This window comes from Taeniopygia guttata, chromosome 1A (assembly GCF_048771995.1).
Source record: "Taeniopygia guttata chromosome 1A, bTaeGut7.mat, whole genome shotgun sequence".
NCBI lineage: Eukaryota > Metazoa > Chordata > Aves > Passeriformes > Estrildidae > Taeniopygia > Taeniopygia guttata.
Window position 1 is genome coordinate 28,372,111 of NC_133025.1, and position 22,123 is coordinate 28,394,233.

General features: G+C 38.3%; 2 protein-coding genes across 4 annotated transcripts in view; both read right to left on the reverse strand.

The window, feature by feature from the left end:
* The window catches only part of GXYLT1 (glucoside xylosyltransferase 1), a 46,953-nt gene extending 26,842 nt beyond the window's left edge, over positions 1 to 20,111 (reverse strand). The window contains exon 1 of one of the 3 annotated variants that reach the window (XM_072922202.1): positions 19,976 to 20,111. Coding sequence is in view for 2 of the 3 variants with exons in the window: in XM_030258335.4 (XP_030114195.4) it covers positions 2,276 to 2,472 (197 nt within the window). In the remaining variant the exon portion in view is untranslated. Of the gene's footprint in view, positions 1 to 2,275; positions 2,603 to 19,975 lie in introns of those variants that run through there. The other 2 variants (XM_030258335.4, XM_030258340.4) reach the window with 2 other exon arrangements.
* Positions 11,062 to 22,123, reverse strand: part of YAF2 (YY1 associated factor 2) — a 31,811-nt gene continuing 20,749 nt past the window's right edge. The window contains exon 4 of the mRNA XM_002195883.7: positions 11,062 to 20,260. Within this exon, the coding sequence (XP_002195919.1) occupies positions 20,023 to 20,260 (238 nt within the window). The 3' untranslated portion in view covers positions 11,062 to 20,022. The remainder of the gene's footprint in view (positions 20,261 to 22,123) is intronic.

Below are 22,123 nucleotides of genomic sequence, written 5' to 3' on the forward strand. Positions count from 1 at the left end.
ATTAATGCATACAAAATTTTAAACTTCAAGGATTAGATGGTGATCTAAATGCAATTTATTCTGTAAGGTTATGCACCCTTCAGTATATTACATGATCACCAGACAGTCAGAAATTGGCATAAAACAGATATGTGGCCATAGTGCTCAGTCTCTACTGGAGAAGTAGTTGATGTGCAAAAACTGAAAACCACTAACACATTCAACAATACGTTCGTGTCACTTACAATTGTGAATGTACTGCAGTTTAACAGTCAAGAATAATTTACAAATGCATCTAAAGGAACATTCAGTGGAATATTTTTTAACTGCCACAGGACAGAGCTTTTCCTTAAACAAAAGCCTTTTCTCTTTTCTGAGAGTCTGACTCACAAAAAAGTTTTGCACATGCACTTTTTGCACAAACAGCATGTTTTAATAACTTATAACAGGGGATGTTTCCTGAGCCTTCAGCTTGACAACAGTTTATAGGTAAAGAATTCCCATACAGGTGACAACATACACTGGTTTTGCAAGGATGTATACCCCCAAAAAACTGTATACAGTGGAATGTTTTGTGACACTTGAGACCTTTAGAAAAGAACTTCGTCAGTAAAACTTTTCTATTTGACAACACGGTGCCCCATGATTTCTAACTCATCTGATATAACAGCAGCAAGAAGCTTCTTGCACCTTGCTGAGGTTCTTCTCCACTCATATATTTAATTTAAAAACTACACTTTTACAATGTTTCTAGTACAAATACTAGAACAGTATAACTTTAAAAATAAACGGTTCTTCTTTTGCTTACTAGCAGTATGATGAAGCTTGAATTCATTTCAGTGTTCAATAGTATAAATCATTTATTTACATCATCTTCTACACAACAAAACTTTGCTTCATTTAAACTGCATCTTTTCTTTAGTAAAACAAATATCATACATACTTTTTTTTCACCATATTGTTACTTAGAACTAGTAGATTTCAACCACTCAGAAGTTCTCCCTCACAAACTAGAAGTGAGGCATAATTAGCCTTACATTTTTTTTCATGTTAAAATCTGTATTAACTTGAACTAACACAAAAACACAGGGAAAAAAAGTTATTTTAAGTAGTTACAACAGTAGAAAGCTGGGTTTCACATTTCAGCTGACTCCACCCCTTGTAACTCACAATGCCTTTTCATGGTATTCCAAGATTATTAAATCAGATTTTGTCATCTTGCCATCCTCTGTAAGTCCTTTACAACTGCATCGAACACTTTCATAATTACATGATGAGGCAATACAGAGCGCTGAGTTGGCCAAAACCGAGGTAGTTTTCAAGCAGGTCACCATATCAGATCAACTCACTCGTGTGCTCAGAGGAGCACAAGCAGTACAAGGCCTGGGGGGCGCCGGAGCTTATACAGCACTGGGAAGCAGTGACCATCGCCAAACCAATAAACTGAGTTTGCTTCGAACTGCTGTGGAATTTGAGCAGAAGTAGAGCTACAGTGTCCCAGAATGGCCTGGTCCGAATTTTCCCTCTATTTTCAGTAACAGATTTCTCATCACTCCTCTTTTCCTAGCTTTAGGGTTCCGGCAGCCGCAAGTGAACAGGATTACGAAACTATAATCTAAAGGAAAACTAGTAATTTCCATTCCATAATCTCACTCACCACTTGGCCACATTAAAGTTTCTGCTGACAGAGTGCAACAGAACTATGCAGAGCGTGAGCTGCTCGGGTACGCACCCCTTTAATTACAGAACTAAACTCACCGGTCGCTGTGGGAAGACTGGCTGCATTAAGGTATCGCGTAACAAACAAAGATTTGCTTCACTGAAGTTACATTTGATACCCATAAAGTTACTAAGTTTCAGACTTGAAGGAGCACCGTAAAATTTTCTCCTTCTGGAGGAAGGAAACTCAACCCCCGTCGCTTCATTCGCCCTGTCCCACCAAGCAGCAGCCAGGGACGGGCTTAGCGCCGCGGGGACGCACACGGGGCGGTCTCGGCCGCCGGCAACGCCACTCCTGAAAGTTTTCCTTGCTTGTTTAAGGCTTCCCGCACCGCCGTTCTCCAGCACCCGGCCCGCGGAGGCCGGGAGGGAGAGCACAGACCCCGCCGCCCGCTGCCCCCGAAAGCGCCGCCAGGCCTCGGCGCCGCCGCCCGCCCGGCCCCGCGCAGCCGGGGGCGCCCGCGGCCCGCTCCGCCCGCGGCCGGCACGGAGAGCGGCGCTCCCGCGCCTGCCGGCCCTCCCCGCAGGAATGCGGGAACTGCCGCCCGGGCCCGGCCCCGGCCCCCGCGCCGCGTACCTGCCGGTCCCCGCCTCGCCTCGGCCCGCGCTCCCTGCCTGCCGCCGGGCGCCGGGCGTGGCGGGCTCTCGGGCCTGCCTCTCGCGGCCGCCGCCAGGCTCCTGCTCCAGGGAGAGGGCCAGCTGGCTGAGGCCGTACAGCAGCGAGCAGACGGCGCAGCCCAGGCACAGCAGCGCCACCCGCGCCAAGCGCCGCATCCTCCCGCCCGGCGCCGGCACGGCCGGGCGGGCCGCGGCTGCAGCAGCAGCGGGAGCACGGCAGCAGCGGCAGCGGCGCCGTACCCGGCGCGGTCCCGGCGTGCGAGGGGCGGGACGGGGGCGGCCAGGGGCGGACCGGGCCGGGCGGGCCGCAGGGCGGGGCCGTAGTGGCGCTCACTGTTTATTTGCCCCAAGAGTGAGAAAAGCCGCACCCCCCCTTTTCCCTCTGCATCCCTCCCTCCGTCGCGGCCCTGTGCTCAGCCTGGTCTCGCCCCCATTCAGGCCTCCCGAATGTGGGACCCTGGGAGAAGTCGAGCGACGAAGTAGCCGAAGCAGAGACAGTGGCAGCCCCGGTCTGCTCCGCACTGGTGCGGCCTCACCTTGAATCCGTGTGCAGTTTTGAGAACCTCAAAATAAGAAGAATGTAAAGCCGTTAGAGAGTGTGTGTTTTCATTAAGGGCTAAAGTGAGACTAAAGCTCCCTCAAAATGACACTCCATCCTTGCTCTCAGTGTTTCTGTTGCACTTTTTCCTCTGTGAAAGCTTCACAGCTGCTTCTGAACAAGGATATTCTATACGTGTAAATACCTAAAGGAAGCGCACCAAGAAGATGGAGACAAACTCTTCTTGGTGATGCCAAGCAGTAGGGCAAGAATCAATGGGACAAACTGGTACACAGGATATGTGTACCACCTGAATATGAGGAAGAACTTTTTTTTTTACTGTGCAGGAGACTGAGCACTGGAACAGATTTCCAGAGAGGCTGTAGAGTCTCCCTCACTGGAGATATTCCAGAACCATATGGACACAGTCCTATGCAATGTATTCTAGGAGGACCCTCTGGTCCAGGGAGGCTGGACCCATTGTGGTCCCTTCCAACCTTTACCCGTTTTGTTATATGCCCACTTATTCCTTAGACAGCTGAAGTAACACAGATTCCTTTTTCCTTATACAGACACAGTCTGAGCATGCAAATCACTTTGGACTCCAGGGACCTTCCCTTTGCTGGCCTTGGCACACAGGTGACTGCGTGGCACCCTGGCCGGAGGAACAGGTGGGTGCTGCTGGGCCAGAGAAGCTTGGAGAACTGAGCCTGAAGGATTTGTTTGCAGTCACTAGCAAAGGTAGGGGTATTTTAGCTCACCAAGTCATGCTTCTGGACAACAAAACGTAGGTCTGGGAAGTGGCAGAAGAAGTAATAGCTGTACATCTTGCGAGATGGGGAAAATATTGGTTGGGTTTCAGCTAAATCCAACACAGCAGCGCATCCTCTCTCTCTAGCCCAGACCACTGAGCAAAGGCCTAACATTTTAACTAACCTATACTATTGCCAAGGTAAGTATTTTAAAGTCATTATTCAGTGCTGATCACTCAGCTTCTGACACTGCTTTAAAAAAAAAATACAAGTTTGAAATACTTTTGCTTACTTCTTTGCCCTTAACAGTGCATTTGGCTCACATTTTTTCTATGGACTAGAAACATCCTTTTTTAAAACAAGTTATAATATCCCCATTCAGGACCCTCCATTTTAAGAAAAAATGCCAGCATAATTTCCAATAAACCATTAAAATATAGTTCTATTATAGCTTTTGTGGTCTAAGGATGTATGTTATATGTGAATGCCCATAAAACCTGAGTCATAGCTTACTGCTGTTCTTGGCTGTGCTTGAAAGAAAGGGAAAGTAGGATGCCAGCTGGCGACTATGGAAGAGAGGTAATGCCAAAATTGTTCATCACCTCTTCCTCAAAATAAAAAAGAAATTAGGAGAAAAGGTGGCCCTCAGAAAATATGGGCTACTCAACTCTGTTTGCAGTGGAGATACTGGGATGATTATTAAAAGGTACAAGCAGGGAAACTGAGGTTGAGAAAAAAAAACCCTAAACACAGAATTCAAGAGGAATAAGGAACTAGGAAGGATGAAGAGAAATCAGGGCCAAAGATAGCAAAGTGGTGATGGGAGAGTCATACATGAAATGGCAGAGGATTTGTAAAAAGAACTCTGGAAAGAAGTTACTGGTTTGCATTGCAGGAAGAACTAGCTCCGAAAGCACCACTCAAGGTCTTAGCTGGACTTTCTGCCCCTGTATTTCTTAGTGCTTTCCGCCACAGCCTGCCATTCAGCTTTCCTGATTTTGTGTTTGTGCTCAAAATCAGGTTCATTGCTCTCATTGCACCTGCTGACCTGTGTCATGAATTCTTGCACTCTCCCACTTCACAGCCCTTTACACACACTGTCAAGTCCATATGGCAGGGCATGAGTAACACAGAGACATGAGAGTCAGAATAGAGAGATATAATGGAGTATTTACTGACAGCAAGCTTAAAAGCAGAGACCACTTATTCCCTGCTGAGGTGTGACACTTATCTTTTATATGGAAGAGTGTTCCAGCCAAGGAAAATGAGGTCTGAAGGGTGTTGTAGCGGCACCAAGAATAAATGTGGCAGATGGGTAGTACTCATGGTGTCATGCTTCAGAAGAAGAAATTATAATTTTAGAGGAGAAAAGAATAAATAAGGAGTGCTAAAGAGAGGTAACAGAGGGAGAATTTTTTTATTATTACTATCAACCATGTCATTACCCAAGTATGAAGTTAAGGACTTCATTCAGTGCTGTTCAATAATATGTCAATAATTAATGAATGAGAATATATCTGCAGTGTTCTAAGAATATAACTAAGGCAAGGTCAGAGAGAAAGCATCTTTGTTAACCCCTCTGTTGCTACTGGGGAGAAAGAAACAGCTAAACCTACACACACACAAAGCTTTTTTTCAGACTGTAAAATCTGTCCATTTAATCTAACTATCAGTTCATCTGATAAAATATAAAATGCTTCTTAATACAAACTTGGCCTTATGAATAAGGAAAATAAGTAAATGCTACTGAAATGCCATACCTAAATTGTATCATTGAGGAAAAAACCTCAATTATCAGATGGTATCTAATTACCGATTTAAGTTTATAAATTCTTTTGATTAATAATTATATATCTTTATTACTTACCATGAATAGTTTATGAACAATATGTAACAATTAAGGCTACAAGGTCTCCTAGTCTTTAATATGAAAAGTTACAATCAGATGCAAGATTCTTTCCTTTTATTAATGATTCGAAATCTTTAATCTTTTTCTTGACTAGAATTTAGTTATTTAGCCATGTATCTTTTGTATCTTTAGTATTCAATTCTATTTACTACCTCCAGAAAATAGCTCAAATCCCAGAAAAAACTATCTATATAAACTACAGGTGACAATTAATTTTTTTTAAAGAACCAGTATCTGATATTTCTGCAAGTGTGTTCATAAGGGTCATAAGAGCGGTCACTGTGAGCCAGAAAAGGAAACCAACATTCTAACAACTCATTAGATAAAGAGATAAATCAGATCAACTTAAATTAAAAAAAGCAGTCCTAATAATTTATATCATTCCCCTGGTTTTGTTTTTTTTAACAAAATTAAACCATTATTTAAGTTAGTAAAGCAATAAGGTTTTGTGCTGATAGATTTGTGTCAACACTGCCCTGTATGCAGACCAGTTAAGGGTTTTTCAAAGGCAAAGGCACTTTCTTTGATGTTCACGTGCCCTTTCATACAAGCTGCCATGTCAGCACTTGGCTGTGACAGATTGCAAGGTTGGGTAAGTAGGAAGAAACTGCTTTGCTGCCATGTGTTGTACATATGGTATCATCAGACTTCTTAAGGCAATGACTCTTTTCTTTTGCTGCCAGAAATCACTTTTTCCCCTGCCTATTAACTTTTAAGAAAAAGACTTAGTTTGGTACAGTTGCTTTCCACTCGTACTGCATCTACCCCTTCAAATTTCCTAATGTATAAAAACGTTAAGAAAAATTCTCTAAATCAATTTTCATTGACAACCAAAATATTACCTTCCCCCATTCCTTTCCTATCTAGTTCTCATTGTTTAGCATTGTAGTATGTCTAACCTACTTCAAGCAGGAGCTTAAAATATTTTTCAGTTATTGTTTATAATCACAGTAACACCCAAGGACAATAGAAATAGGAAAAACATCTAGAACAACAGTGCACAAAATTAAGTAAGCTGCTTTGTAAACTGTGTAGGAAGTGGTGTGATACTTTGAAAATTTCCTAATTTCTTCTAATTTGAATCAATTAATTCTTTATCAATAGTACACTTCAAAATTTATTTAATAGATCCTCTGTAAGTTATTGAACATTAGTAAAAATATTTGTATCATTCCTGTTAAGAAATCCAAATTTCATGCTCTAAATCAATAAGCATATATAGGCTTGCACATTATTTAGTAGTTTACTACATTAAAAAAGCAGAATGAATACTTTCTAGGAGCACAAATTTTCTTTTTTTTTTTCAATGTTTTTGTGTCAAGTGCTTTTTTTTCTGAAAAGATTTCTACATTTGGAGCTCCCAAACATCAGTCCAGAAGGGATTCTCAGTGTTAGACTTTTATTTCTTTTTACATCTATTTAGATGATGCATCTATTTGCATCATCTAAAACTTTCCAAAGACCATACCTGGCATGGTTATAATAAAGAGGAGATAGGTGACAGCCAATATGGCTTTACTAAGGGCAAATTGTGCCTGACAAATTTGGTGACCTGCAGTGGGCTTAGAATGTTGATGGATGCAGATGCCATATACCTGCAAAATACTTGTGCAAAACATTTGAAAGATCTCACATGATATCCTTGTTTCTAAACCAGAGGCTGACAAGAAGCTCAATGTGACCCAGCAATGTGTGCTCACAGCCCAGAAAGCCAAACGGGTCCTGAGCTGCATGAAAGCAGCGTGGCCAGCAGAGCAAGGGAGGGGATTCTGCCCCTCTGCTGCACTCTCATTAGACCCCACCTGTAGTACAGCATCCAGCTCTGGTATCCCCAGCATAAGGAGGACATGGACCTGCTGGCAGAGTCTAGAGGAGGGCCATAAAGATGACCTGAGGGCTGGAGGATCTCTCCTGTGAAGAGCTGGGCTTGTTCAGCTGGGAGAAAAGAAGGCTCTGGGGAGACCTAACTGCTGCCCCCAGTACCTAAAGGGGCCAAAAAGAGAGCTGGAGAAGGACTCCTTACGCAAGTAATTGGTAAGACAAGGGGGAATGGCCTTAATCTGAAAGAAGGTAGGTTTAGGTTAGATATAAGAAAGAAAAATTTTGCTATCAAGATGCAGAACACCAGAACAAGTTGCACAGAGAAGCTGTGGATGTCCCATCCCTAAAAGTTTTCAAAGCCAGGTTGGATGGGGCTTTGAGCAACCTGGTCTGTTTAGAGGAAGGTATCTCTGCCTATGGCAGCGGGATTGGAACTAGATGACCTTTAAGGTCCCTTCCAACCCAAACCATTCTGTGATTGTATGATTTGTGTTTAAAGTACTTTTGCAAAGAGTCAAAGCAAACATATGTACTTACTCGAATACATACCATACACAATAAATATAGAAATATGGCATGAAGAGCTGGTGTTTACTTGTTTATTTATACATAACTATACTTAAGTTTAAAAGTCCTTATTGTGTCCTGATGTTGTTTGCTACAGAATCGGGTGTTTTGAGTCCTGATACCTAGATCAAGGTTTTTAAATTTCTATAATATATTTTATCTCAAATAGAAAAAATACTTACTAGCAGTAACCATGCACAACAGTAACTTTGTATTATGCCTTGAAAGTTCATTTTTTAAGATGAAATGTATCAAATAATCTGAAAGCAGCTAAGGTATTTTTTACCTTTTCCATTTCACAGTAACAGTGCAGATTCCACACAGTGAATTTATACTATTTGTACTAAGTACATTATCCTATTCACCTTTTTTAAGATCTTTAAAATGAATGCATTCGCCCAGTAAATAATCAGACCACAAACAAAAAAACCACTCCTTTTATTTTATATTTGATGTAAAAATTTCATGCATTTTATTATTATTTCAAATCAAAAAAAGGCTGCATGTCTTGGAAAGCAAAACTATATTCAGCAAACAGCTAAAATGAAAAAAAAATTAGCCAACTGCCAGCTGTCCTTGTAAGTGGAAACAGAGGCATAGAAGAGTTATGAAGTCTCTGAGAGCCATTTAGCAATGCAAGCCAGATGATACACTGCAGCCAGTAGCTGCTATTCTGAGTGAAAAAGACAACAGATTTATTTACCATTTCAGTAAGGAGGTGTTTTGGAAAGTGGTCCATCAGTCAAACCAGGTAAATCATTGACTGACTTTGCCAATTTATTTACCTTTTTATTTTGTTCATCTGTACCCTGGTTTTACTCCCCCTTCAAGTAGACTTTTACATGTAAGCCATGTAGAGACAATGTCAGAGATAGAGAAATAAATTCCTACTGTTTGTCTTTCTACATCTTTTTCTCTAAGGGTTGCTCAACTTTCATAAATACAAATTCAAAACCATGACTGCTTCAAAAGCAGTCAAATGTGGTAGTTTAAAGCACTTAGTACTTGAATTATCAGGAAGAGATAAGACACTAATATTGCCCTTTTTACTAACTCCTTCTTTTAACACCGTGGTCAGCTGGGGTCACAAACAAGTGCCTAAAGCACCCAGCACTCTCACACTTGGAGACAGCCATGGCCATGTCCGAAGCTCATGCAAATAACTACTGTGAGCAGGCAGTCTGCCCTGTGCTGCCCTGGGGTGTGCAGCCATTACATTGCCTTCTCTATGGTGTCAATTGGATTGCTCTCGGACCATTCCGCTGCACAAGTGGCAGCAGAGACAGTTGGGATATCGTGTAGCGCTGAACTTTTGAGCCTGAAAGACCCAAAATAATTCGAAGTTCTGCTAACTCAGGATGGTACGTACGCATAACTCAGCCTTCCTTTGCCTATCTTCAGTCTGTAACTTTACAAATTAAGCTTTTACTCTTTTTTTTTTTTTTTCAGGACAAGAAAGGGTAAAAAAAAATTGGACACTGTCCTAACTAACTCCAGGCACCAGGCCCATATCTGCAGGGGAATGCTGTGATCTCCCATGGCTGCCAAAACATTTGTGTGGAATTTAAGAAATTTGTTTTCATCTTCAGACCCATAATTGTGTAGCAGTCTTGCTGAACAGTCAATAGCAGAGACAAATGAATAAAAGGGTGATAGAAGAGCTTAACAGTTTGCTCTCCTCTTTTGAATCCCTTCTGTTCTTGCAAAATAGATGCATAAGCAAGACTAAATTAGACCCTTTTAATTAGTGACAATAGCCCTATTCTGGTATCTGATGCCAATTTAGTCAGGATTTCTGCTAGTACCAAATTTGGTAGTTACGTCAACAGTTTCCCCACACTTGCTGCCTGCACTTGGAGATCTATGCCCAGTAATGACTGGGTGGCATTTAAAGCATTCTGCCCCCAAGGAGGTATCAGCCTCACATGTTGCCTCCTTGGAGCAGGGATGAGGTCCTATACTCATGGCCAACACTTCAATTACCGGCTACACAAATGGGAAACTCCAACAGGCTTTACAAGAGAATCAGCTTCTTTCAAGAATGCCTTGGTAGGGCCTTTGCCTCATGCTGCAAAGCAACACAAATAATAAACAATTCAGAGAACTGAACACGGGAACTGTAGAATTGAAGAAAAATTGAGAGAACCCAAACAGACCACTGTTTTATAACCTGCTTCAGTAGCAAAGTAGTTTTTATATACAATGAGATGAAGGCTTAGACAAAGTCCCCTTCTCAAGTTTCTTACCTCATTGGTTACTTTAATTTGCAAGCATGGATGCTTTCAAAGTTTCTTGCTTCAGAAGCAGTACTCCAAGGAATATCTCAACTTCCATCATAACCAAAAGCAGTAATGAATCATCTCTGCTCATAAATTAGCAGAGGCTTCTTGGCATTTTGAGATCAAATTCCCAAAGTCTGCTATTTATCTCCAAACTGCCCACTTGTATTTCTTGCACTTTCTCCTGGACAGTACAAATAGTACATTCAGAGAGGCGTTCTGAACAATTTAATAATTTTATTTACCATTCTATCATAACACACCCTAAGCACCACCAATGCCAGTCAAGATTGTAGTCCACTTACATCAGTTTTCACCAAAAATACTTCCTTAGATTGTTCGCAGGTAAGAAGTATTCATTTATTCCTGGGAAAGGCATTTCAATGTGTGTCACTATTCTAGGCCTCAAAAACATCTATTTATGCTCCTCTGAAACCAACAATATATCATCAATGTGAAAAAACTGTAGGGATGTACACTTTTCCATTTTATTATCATTAATTGTGTAATATTTATCATAGGAAAAAAAATAGTCTTTGCACTGTGATTCCTTCTGTTTCTTTCTTTCTTTCCAGGCAATTCCCCTCAGCTTTTCTGCCAAGCTTTCAGAATTTTAAATTGTTTAATATAGTCTTTGAACTGAGGTCAGGGGGAGGTCAATTGGAGGCAGTATCCCAATGGGTTAATGTATGGTCATCTTTAAAGGAGTAGTATGATGGAATTGAAAATAGTTTATCAGACAGAAAATTTGAAGCATCTCATGATGCAAATTGTACTTTCTGAGTGCTACACAGAGACCTTTTAAATAGATCAATATACTACGTTTGTCTTTTTTAAATTAAATTTGTGTATATTAAAAAATTACAACCACACAAGATCTTTCATTCACAGAGATGTTTATTTTTGTCTTCAATGTTTGTAGGGAATACGATTTCACTACAAAAGTGTCTCAGAGAAACTCCATTCAAAGTCTAGGCTTAAGAATGAAGGGAAAATATACTTTCAGCTGTACCAGTCCTGAGCAAAGTTTAAAAAAAAAGTTTAAAAAAAATCCACTAGAGATAGGAAGCAGCACCAATTAAACCAGAGGGCCTCTTACTGATATCTGTTCACGCTTTATTTTCTGCTTGAGAATTGGTAAAAACTTAGGTAGGAGAAATTACTTTATTAGAATGTGGACACAAGATTCACAGTCCCAATCTCTCACCAAATACTACCCCTTTTTTATGGTTAGAGTCCAGGGTCTCAGTTTTACTTTTCATTAAGTTGTCAGGACTGCTAACAGCAGTTGCCCCCATGGTGTAACATTTTCTCTTACTCAAATTGGTAAATAAATATTTATTTAATATACTTCTTCTAATAAATATTTATTTCCTATCAATATCAAGTTCCTGAAAAGTTACATAGTTCTTAGAAGTACACTACTCGTAGCAGTTATAAAACTTCTGATAACATCAGGTCTCAAAACAATTCAAGTGGCTTACAATCTGTCTCTTGTTGTTTCAGTGAAAGGATTTCAAGCCATTGGTAACACTTGGTACTTAATAGTTGGTTTATCCAGAACATTCAGATTCAATCTGACAAAGTAAATACTTCTAAGAGTCAGAACAGAAAAGGCACTTACTCATTTTGGGGAAGACACCTGGCAGGTAAGATCTTTATTTTCAAAATAACAAGCCCTTTTTCTAATAATAAAACCCTTAAAAAATTACTTGGATAAACATAATCCCTATGAGAAAAACCAACTTAGGTACCCCTTCCCAAGAAAGGTAATACTGTCCTTGACTGAGAAACAGAGAAATGTGAAAGCATCCAGAAATACTCACAAGTTTTATTCACTTCTGTGATATTCCAGCAGACCATCACAATTGGCTAGAAGAAAAATCTCCTCCAAACAATGGATGTTTTACAAATTGAAAGCCTCAAATTTTTCTGGACTGTTTTTTATTAGCTACTCATATCAGCAATAAAATGTAAGATTCTAATGCGTATAACCAGGAACATAACCTTGGTTACAACTGACAACCTGTAACTTCAACCAGAGGAGTAAATCTTTTATCAAACTTCCTTGCAATTGAATCATTGCCTCAGTGATGCTCTGTGTAAGGCACTTAGTAAATTTTAAGAGTATCTGACAGTACTGTTGGTAGTTTTGATTTGTTTGTGAGGATGCTCTAACAACACTTCAAGATTAACAGGTTAAGATGTGGAATAATCACTGAAAACAGCCATATGAATTACTGGCCACAAAACTCTTCAGAAGCCACATCCATTCTACTCTAGGTTCATATCACCCTTGCAACATAAAGCTATCCTTTTTTTAGCAGTCCAGGAATTAGACCCTTTAAAATTGTGTAGTAGCTAATTGTATGAGAGGAATTAATTTTGTTCCTAACTTTTTCATCTAAACTTCCACCCTTTCAATAAATAACTTGTATGCAAGAGTGAAACATTCATGGCATTTACTATTTAATTCACAAAACCCTACATCTTTAGGCCAATTGTCATTCAACCAACAGCCATCAAGAATTACAAAGCAAGACATATCTCTAAGAAGCCTGTGTTGCCTACTTCCAATACAGTACACAGAGAAAGGAACACTAAACAGACAAAAAAGACAAAGAAGCCATTATATGGCTCTTCAAGGGATTATTCTGAAAATACAGTTTCTTTGTTCTTCCTTCCCCCCCTATTACTCTGGTTTTTTGTTGGACTGAGGGTTTTTGAAGGTGTTTGACATTTTAGAAACAGAAGCTTCCTACTAGGAGTTTCCGTAGGAAAGCAGAGAAAGCACTCAGAATCTGTACACGCTCCTCAGATCTCCTTCTCCAGTGGGGACTAAAAGCATTTTACTTGGCAACATTTGCCTCCATCAGCTGGAAAGAATTCTGCTTATTTTGCCACATTTGGAAGCCCCCCAGCATGGAATAATACCATTTGCAGAAGCACAGATAATTGGCATCCCAGAATGCCAGGTACCTCAGACAGAGTGCTTGAATGGTACAGAATCAGTGTAAGTATGCTCAGCAAGAAACTCTTTAGGTAGCCAATTATATAGAAACAAAGACAACAGTGACAACATTGAAATTGACCTCCAAGCTCCCACATACCATAATTCTGTATGACCATGCTGATCTTAAAACCAAAATATAGTTCAAGAACTGGGAACAGCAGTCAAATTCCCCACTAAAAAAGCAGGCATAAGAAGTTATTTCAAACTCACTGCATCTACTTAAGACTATAAACGTACTTAAGAGAAATAAAAGGGAGAAGAAGATACCAGGAATCAGAATGTGTTTCCTTCAGAGGTGGGAGTAACGATAATACATGTAACCTGAAGAGATTTCCCTTGCCCAGATTAATTCATAGCTGAAGGCTGTTACAGAAAGAGATGATCAGTCAGATGCCAGACTTTCCTGCTCAGAGATCTGTGCCATCAGGAACCAGGCTTGACATTGAAGCATTTTTATTTATTCTGTGCAAAGAAGAATCAGCTTGAAATAGATTATTCATGGAGGACAGCTATATATTGGATGCATATAAATAGAAAATTTGATCTCTATGTTCACAAAGTGAGTATTCAGAAAGTAGAACTAACCCCTCACTTGTCTTAACAGATGTGAAATGATTAAACAACTCCATCCTTCTTTAGTGACAAATACCTGGGACTATCTTTGAACCAAACAGAATTTGCACTTTGTAGACTCTAGTAATCTTGGGAAGAGGCTCATGAGCCACATTTCATTAGCCTGGGTTACATTTATTTCCTTTTTCTGCATCCTTTTGCTTCTTCATACAGAAGAGGAAAATTACATGCATGTGGTTAGTAAGTTATCAAAAAATACATTAACAGTCTCCTTTCCTCGGGTATCTTCTCAGTAACTCCACTGTAAAGAGTTCCATTGGTCTACAGCTACATGTCTTAAAAGCTTGAGGAAGCACTTTCACATTGCTTTGACCAAGATCAGTATTTATACACAGATGTGCTGGTTTTGGCTGGGATAGTTAATTTCTTCACAGTAGCTGGCATGGGGCTGTTTTAGATTAGTGCTGGAAACACTGTTGATAACACAGAGATAGTTCAGCTGTTGCTGAGCAGAGGTCACACAGAGTCAAGGCCTTTTCTACTTCTCCTACTGTCCCCACCAGTGAGGAGGCTGGGAGTGCACAAGGAATTGTGAGGGGACACAGCCAGGACAGCTGACCCCAGCTGACCACAGGGATATCCCAGACCGTGTGGTGTGCTCAGCACACAGACCTGGGGGAAGGAGAAGGAAGAGGAGAATGTTTGGAGGGATGGTGTTTGTCTGCTCCCGTCACTGTTACCTGTGATGGATCTCTGCTTTCCTGGGGATGGCTGAACACCTGCCTGCCCATGGGAAGTGGTCAATGTTCTGCTTTGCTTGCATGTGCAGCTTTTGCTCTACCTGTTAAACTGTCTTTATCCCAACCCACGAGTTTCCTGACTCTTACTCTTCGAATTCTCTCCCCCACTGCACAGAAGGAGAATGCATAAAGGCCTGCATGGTACTTATTGCCAGCTGGGGTTAAACCATGACAGGAAACAGTATAACCAAGACTACACTTTTCCAGGTGGCCTAGATCCTGAAAACACAGTCCTGCTCAAATAGTCCTCCATCTGCCAAGATATGCCATACTTTCTAGAAAATAATTAAAATTCTGGAACTACTTTTCAGAATATTGTTACTGAACAATATTTTTTTCTTGTGGTAATTTTCTTTTTGAGCATATGGAACAAAGAGTGATTAGATAAGGCTACAATTTTGTCTTTTACAAAACCCCATATGGGACAGCAATCTCTTGTAATCATTTTTAATAATAACCATTACAAGCTATGGAATATGCTTTTGCCCTTCATCTTCCATGTTTAAATTCTTAAAAGTACACCTAAAACTTCCTGTGCCCATTAAACTGTCTGCTCTTAACATCTACCATTAGCAGACAGAGCAAGTTCATTCTGATGATTTTTATCTGTCTCCCATAATAAAAGGGGCCAGATTAGGATTGAATACATTGGTGTGATTCGGTGGTAGTTTGTTTTTATTAATTTTTACCAACACACTTAAATAGAGGCTGTAATAAGCTCCAGCCTTACTGAGACTCTAGGTTCTGGAACGAATTTGTTTTTTTCACTGCATTTTCTTTCACTCTTTGAATCTAATGGTACAGTTTAAGCCTTGTCCACAGATATATCAGATCTTTTGGCATAATGTCTTATGTCTTTTAGCAAAATCATGTAAACATCACTTGCTGTTGGATAATAGTACTTTCCAGCAAGCATGCAGTTTTCCGTTGCTGTTGTACCATTTACTCCATTCTAGAAAGGAAGTTATAATAATTTCCATAGACCGCTAATTTGTAATTAACTTATGAAGCAATTTTTGAAGTTTAATTAGTGGCTAAATCCTGTTAATTCTTGTTAAAACATAGGTTCTTTAGATGTCAAGCTAAGCTCAAGATATTGTGGTCTTAGACAAGTCTTCTAAGTCTCTTTTAACAGTTTCTCCTCTTTTTAAAACTTTAACAGCACAAAAGAAAACCATCTGAACCTCTATGGTTTGACTGATTTTACTGTACAGTTTTTGCTAGTTTGAAGTTATAACCTTTCAAACTGAGACTGCTCTGACATAAGTTGGGTCATAATTTCAGGTTAAGAAAACCTCTGAAAGCTCAAGCTGTGTTTCCAGCACACCAAAAATCTTAACATTGAGATAGAAGTATGCATTTTCAAAATGCCATATTTCACTGACTGGTCCACTAGCCAAAACCAGCATTAGTTTTTATCTTTTTTACCTTATTCCTGAGTAAGCACAGGCTAAATTTACTATAAGTATAGCACTTGCTGTTGCCTTTGGAGAAATTAAATGTAAATGCCTTTCTATTTCCCTACAGTTTCTGATTTTGAATGAATTATACCCAAACTCCCTAGGAGGGAGAAGAGCCAAATAAAGGCATGTCACAGGAAAAAAACCCCAAACAGATATAGTTAAAGAACCCTGGATAAAAAGTACACAATAGACAGTTTCATGCCAAATCAATCCTATTAACAAAGTAAAATCCATCAGCAAAACATAGGAAACTGTCAGGTTTTTGAGACAGGAGAGGAAAAAAGTAAAGAATTTAGGATGAAAGGTGTGAAGTTTACAAGACCTGCCTAATCACTACAGTGAACCAATTGAACAAATTTTAGAAAGTACTGTCTCACATGGCTACTTGAAAATGTGCTATTCATAATATTAAAAAAAATGTTAAGTGCACGAATTATGAAATCAAACCGTTTTTGAGATTTTACAATCTATGCTCTAAAACATCAAATATCTAAACACATAATAGGTTAAAACTTCAGTCATATTCTTAATTATTGACTCTTAATAGCAAGAATTTTAAATTTTGAAATGTCATTTATTTATTACTACCTCCTTTGTTGGAATCAAGATTTTATATGGTATAATTCAACCTGCTACTAAGTAGAAGAATTTTTATCTCCAATATGTAGATTTAAATTCATGAAAAAAGAGATCAGTCAACTGTATATTTGTTCTTTTTCTTATACCACCTATAATTAATAGCAAAGTAAGGGAGGTAAGAGACTGAATTACTGTACACTTTATAAATGAACTATTTATACTTCATTTTCCCCCATTTCTCCCCCCTTTTCCTTTCTGAAACCAGACAATCAATCAGCACATAAAGGAACTCATTTACATGGAACACTATCACACTTGTTGTCCTTGTGGGGCCACCATTTCATGAACATCCCAGGATGTATGGCTGTTGAAGACTGATGCATATATAGATTTAACAAATAACAATTCTTATGCAGAGAGCAATCACAGAGAAAAATAGCTAATCAGAACACATTACAACATTAAATTTTCACTTTTTATAAATGGAGTAAAGATGTTTTTAAATATATTTACAGTTAGAAAAAAGGACTCAGGATTACTACAAGTCAAAATTATTTAGAAATTATGAAAGTGAAGTTCATTTAAATTATATTATGAACAGATTCAAATGCAGTATTTTGCTTAGAATTTGTCTACTCTGCTGTCAGTATTGTCATATTCTTTTAATCATCAAACAGGCAAAAACTTAACTTTGCTTAATGCTAAAACAAGCATCATTGCAATAAAACAATGGCAACCTAATTGTTCAGTTAAAACCACCATAGCTTTTAAGATCCTAGCTGACTTCTGTAGCACATGTAGTAGAAATTGCTCTTAAGCGTCTTGTTCCATAATGAACAGTGAGACTTTCTGCATTATTTTTCATAACCATACTTGTACCACATTTTTGAGATTATTTTCTAGAGACAGTTGAATCATAGTAAAATCTACTCCATCTCTCCTTTCAAACCAAATAGCTACTTAATTCTGAAGATAGAGTCCTTTTGTTGGCAATGCTGGGTGGTTTATTCACATGAACTTAAATAAAAATACATTTCCCATTTAGTGAATTACTGGTAATAGATTACTGTTTCTTTGCAAGAAATTCTGAATTGTGTTAGCATTCATTACGTTTCAAATTAGAAACACTTTTCAGTAAATCTCATTGCAAGAAGTTTTATATCTTTAAACTGCTTGCTTTAAACAGTTTCAGCTATTTTGTAATCCATTACATCAGTACAGTCTGCAAATAGTCCCACCTAAAAATAAAATATAAAAAAATAAAGTTGAGAAGCATATATTTTTTTCTTTTAAAAGCTAGCGTGTGTTATTCAGAACACTAGCCCGGCCCCAAAAACATTTAAGAACCTTAAAAAGCATGTTTTACAGATACTAAATTTGGCCAGGTAACAGCAAGGAACAGACATCCTATTTTTAGTAAGATAAAGCAGAATACATAATAAACAGGTCAGTAGTTATCCATCTGAAACAGCCTATAATTAACATTTGATGTCTAAAAAGTTTAAACAGCAACACCAAGGAATGAGGTATGTATGTTCTCAGATATCACATCAGACTCTCATTTTATGCAACTAACTGTAGTTCACAACTAGCATCTTACAAAATAGAACAGTACCATTGTGCCTGTAGAAGTACTGCATTAAAAACAGAAAAATACATTACTACAAGAAACCACCAAACATCACAATTGTCAGGGGCTACAAAAATCCATTATTTTAAGCTGTCAAGAAGACATATCATATGTGGGTAATAACTTGGGGCTGGATTCACTACCAAGAAGGTCCATCCAACTTTCACATAGTCTTAAAAATATATTTACTTTGAATGAAAAAGAAAAGGCTCATGGGAATGTAAGTGCCCTACCTCACTAAAAGGAGCTAAATGGACTTTTGTACTGAACCAGAATATATAATTTAAAATCTATACATGAATTGTATGTATGTATCAAAACACTTATTGGTTGTAAACAAAAATGCAAAATCTGTATTCACAAAAATATTTTATTGGTAATTTTACATAATACCAGATGGTATTGTAAATAGCTCTGCTCTTTATCAGTATATTGCTAAGTGCGTAAATGTTGACAGCTTATGCCATAAAGTAGGATACTGAGTATTTTTCAAATGATTTATGACATAATATATTATAACAGGCCAATTCAATATTAAATAAATTGATTCAAGAACAAAAAAATAATAGTATTGTTATTTCCTTATTCTTGTGCAACATCTGATATTCTTGTACTGAAATAAGTGACTATGTGACACTAGAAAAATCTGGGGCAAGGAAACAAGCAGAAACAAGAACTGCAGATCTGTTCTTTTTATAGAGCTTTTCCAAACTTTCATATTTCCAAATAGTTTTTGCCAAATGCATCACCATCTGAGGTTCAGTATTTGTTACGCAACACAAAATACCAGTGTACAGCGACAATGCAGTACTTTACCTGAATTGCAAGGTTAACTAATCAATGCTTAGAATGTGTTTTCTATTTTGCTTGTAAACATTACAATAAGTGTTTTAAGTGTCAAAAAATATTGGTAAAACCATCAACATAATTCAGTAACAGTAATCTAGTAAAATGTGTCAAACATTGGCAAAAATCCATACAAATGTTTTCTTTAATAACATTTTTCCTATTTAACCACACCAAGTACCAGCAGGTGTTTTTAAGAAGATAATTATTATGAAAATTCTGTTGCAGCAATAATTGATTAAGTTGATCTTTGACTTGCATACATATAACTATGTTTCACAATTCTCAAATAATACATATTTAGGCAGCTTGAACTATGTTATAAAAATTTAAATTCAGTACATGCCAATAGTAGAGATTCCAAGAGTTGTGTTAGAATTTGCTAAACTAAAAGTGAAAATGGACATAGCAATAACACTGCATAATGAACATTCAAACCACATTTTCATGGCACCCTTATACATGTGGATTAAAAAGTTGGTCTGAAGATGCTTCATAAGCATTTGTAGATAGCATTTAAATTATTATAGAATCACAAAATATGCTGAGTTGGAAGGGACCCAAAAGGATCATCGAGTCCAAATTCTGGCCCTGCACAGGACAACCCCAAGGGTCACACCATGCGCCTGAGAGTGTTGTCCAAATACTTCTTGAGCTCTGTCAGGCTGGTGCTGTGACCACTTCCTGGAGAGCCTGTTCCAGTGCCCAGCCACCCTCTGAGTGAGAAACCTTTAGTGGTATCTAACCTAAACCTCCCCTGACTCAGCTTCATGCTGTTACTGATTCTATCACTGCACTTATTTTCTTTTTTTTAAACTGCATCATGTTCTAGTCAACATATTAATTATGCATGACTAATCTGTCATGAAAATGTGGTGACAGAACTTACGTATTTGCATGTTTTGAAGAGACTAATGAAACTGGAGGAAATAAACTTTAATGAGATTCCCCATTCAGTGACGACGCTTCTCCTCTGGGTGAAGATGATCTGGACATTCCCCTCTCTGTGTTGTCAGAGCTAGAACCACTCTGACTGTGTTGATCTGCAGAAGCAGCACTGGAAGCAGGTGGTGACTTAGTTTTCTCCTTAAAGTCTGTAATAATGACTGTCAGATCTCCAACGGTAACTTCCAAATGCTGAGCACTACTCCGATCCACATTTTTCAACCTTGGCCTAAATAAAGCAAATGATCATATTAAAAGCACACACACCATCTTATTACCTTGTCTCTCTCCTACTTTTTAGGAGCTCAGGGGAACTAATATGTATGTAAGACTTCTTTTTGCAACACATAATATGTAGGAAAACTAAGTACCAGAAATATTAACAGCGGAGTGTTTCCTAGTATGTTTTACATTGGAATAGTTGACACATTACCATCTCCTAAAACTATTTAGAAGTTGACATTTTCAATAATGTCACTATGCAGCAACATGTGAAGGTTTTTACTTTTAAAACATAATTCTTTCTTTATTGTGACTATGCAAAGTTATAAATTTGATCCAGGGAAACATCCATCTCTGCAGCAGCCTGAAGCAACAATTCTAAGTAGAAAATGATGTTCAGTAATGAAGATGTTGGTGTCTGTCTTTTGAATTCAACAGCACAGACAGTGTTAACTTGCAGCAGGTGTTACCTCATTTCAAAACCTCATTAGGACCACTAGTATACTATTTGAACTGGACTTTATGTTTGCAGTATAACTCTGGTATTCCTGGTATAGGCTCTGTTTTAAATTATGCAGAGATGAATGATACATAACGTTGACAGAGTAAGTATCTTCATTCAACCTTTCAATTGTTTGATTTTTCACAACAAAAAGAATTATGTTTTGCCATCATATTTTTGCTAGTGACAAGCATAAAATACTTTCAATTTAGTCCTTTCCCATGATCACCATGAAAAACTTGTACCAGACAGCTGAATTCATACGAGCAGTTATGAACAGCACGGTTTGTGCATTTAACTGACTCCACTGCGACCACTGGCTCAAGCTGTGATAAAATGACACATTTACAGGTATGATTAACAGCAAAGCTCTAACCTTTACCCTACCATCAACTTTGCTTGAAGTAGAATTGGTTCTCATTCACTTCAGCTGAAACAACTGATGTCTTTTCTCCACTAGAACTCAGGCTTTGACATCATGCTCCCCTGAGGCCTAAGCAGCATGACTGAAGCAACTCAGAAGAAACTGAAAATCTGCTGATATGCTTCATGGGAATAGAGTGAAAACTTCAGAATTATCAACTTGAGCAAGTGCTGTGTACTTGGAGCTTATTAATTATACTGAGTGTGGATGAAGATTTTTATAGTTGTTTCCAGTAATAATATACACATTTTAAGGCAAAAAGAAAAGGATATCCTTTTCTTAAAGAATACTGAAGAAATCTGCCTAAACTAATCAAGCATTCTTAACTTACTATTGTACCTAGTGAAACAATTCTTGGAAAAATTTTGAATTTTATTTGAAGCAATAAAATAAAAATCAATTCTTAATTGCAAGGTCATACTGGTATTTTGGTCCAATATTTTATTTTAGTTGTTTTTCAAAATTTTCAAACTCTTTCCCTATCTCACTTTCATTTTTACTGTATTATTGCAATTTACTCATTAGTATTCCAATTTATAATTGGCTTAACTAAAGCTCACTATGCTAACATCAAATGCTTCATAACTGAAGTACTTCAGCTGCATGAGGTAAGCTTGTAAATTTGAGTATTTAAAAAAGAAATAAAGGAAAGGAAATAACACCTCAGTGTCCTTAATCCTAACCATGACTTTCCTAATGACTGCTCTCTACTGACTCTCAGTCCCTCCCTTGTTCTGATCCTAATGATCCTATTTCAGGCACAACAGAACCATCTGCTACTTCTCTGCATAACTAATCCCAGAGGATATTTCTTGGCTGGGCTATTTGAGAGTGCTTAAAAAAAAAAAAATCAATAGTTCCTCTCACATTTGCTTAGACTACATGTCTTATACACTTTTCAGCTTTTTTGACACAGCATTCTTGCTTTCTTGCTACAATAACGT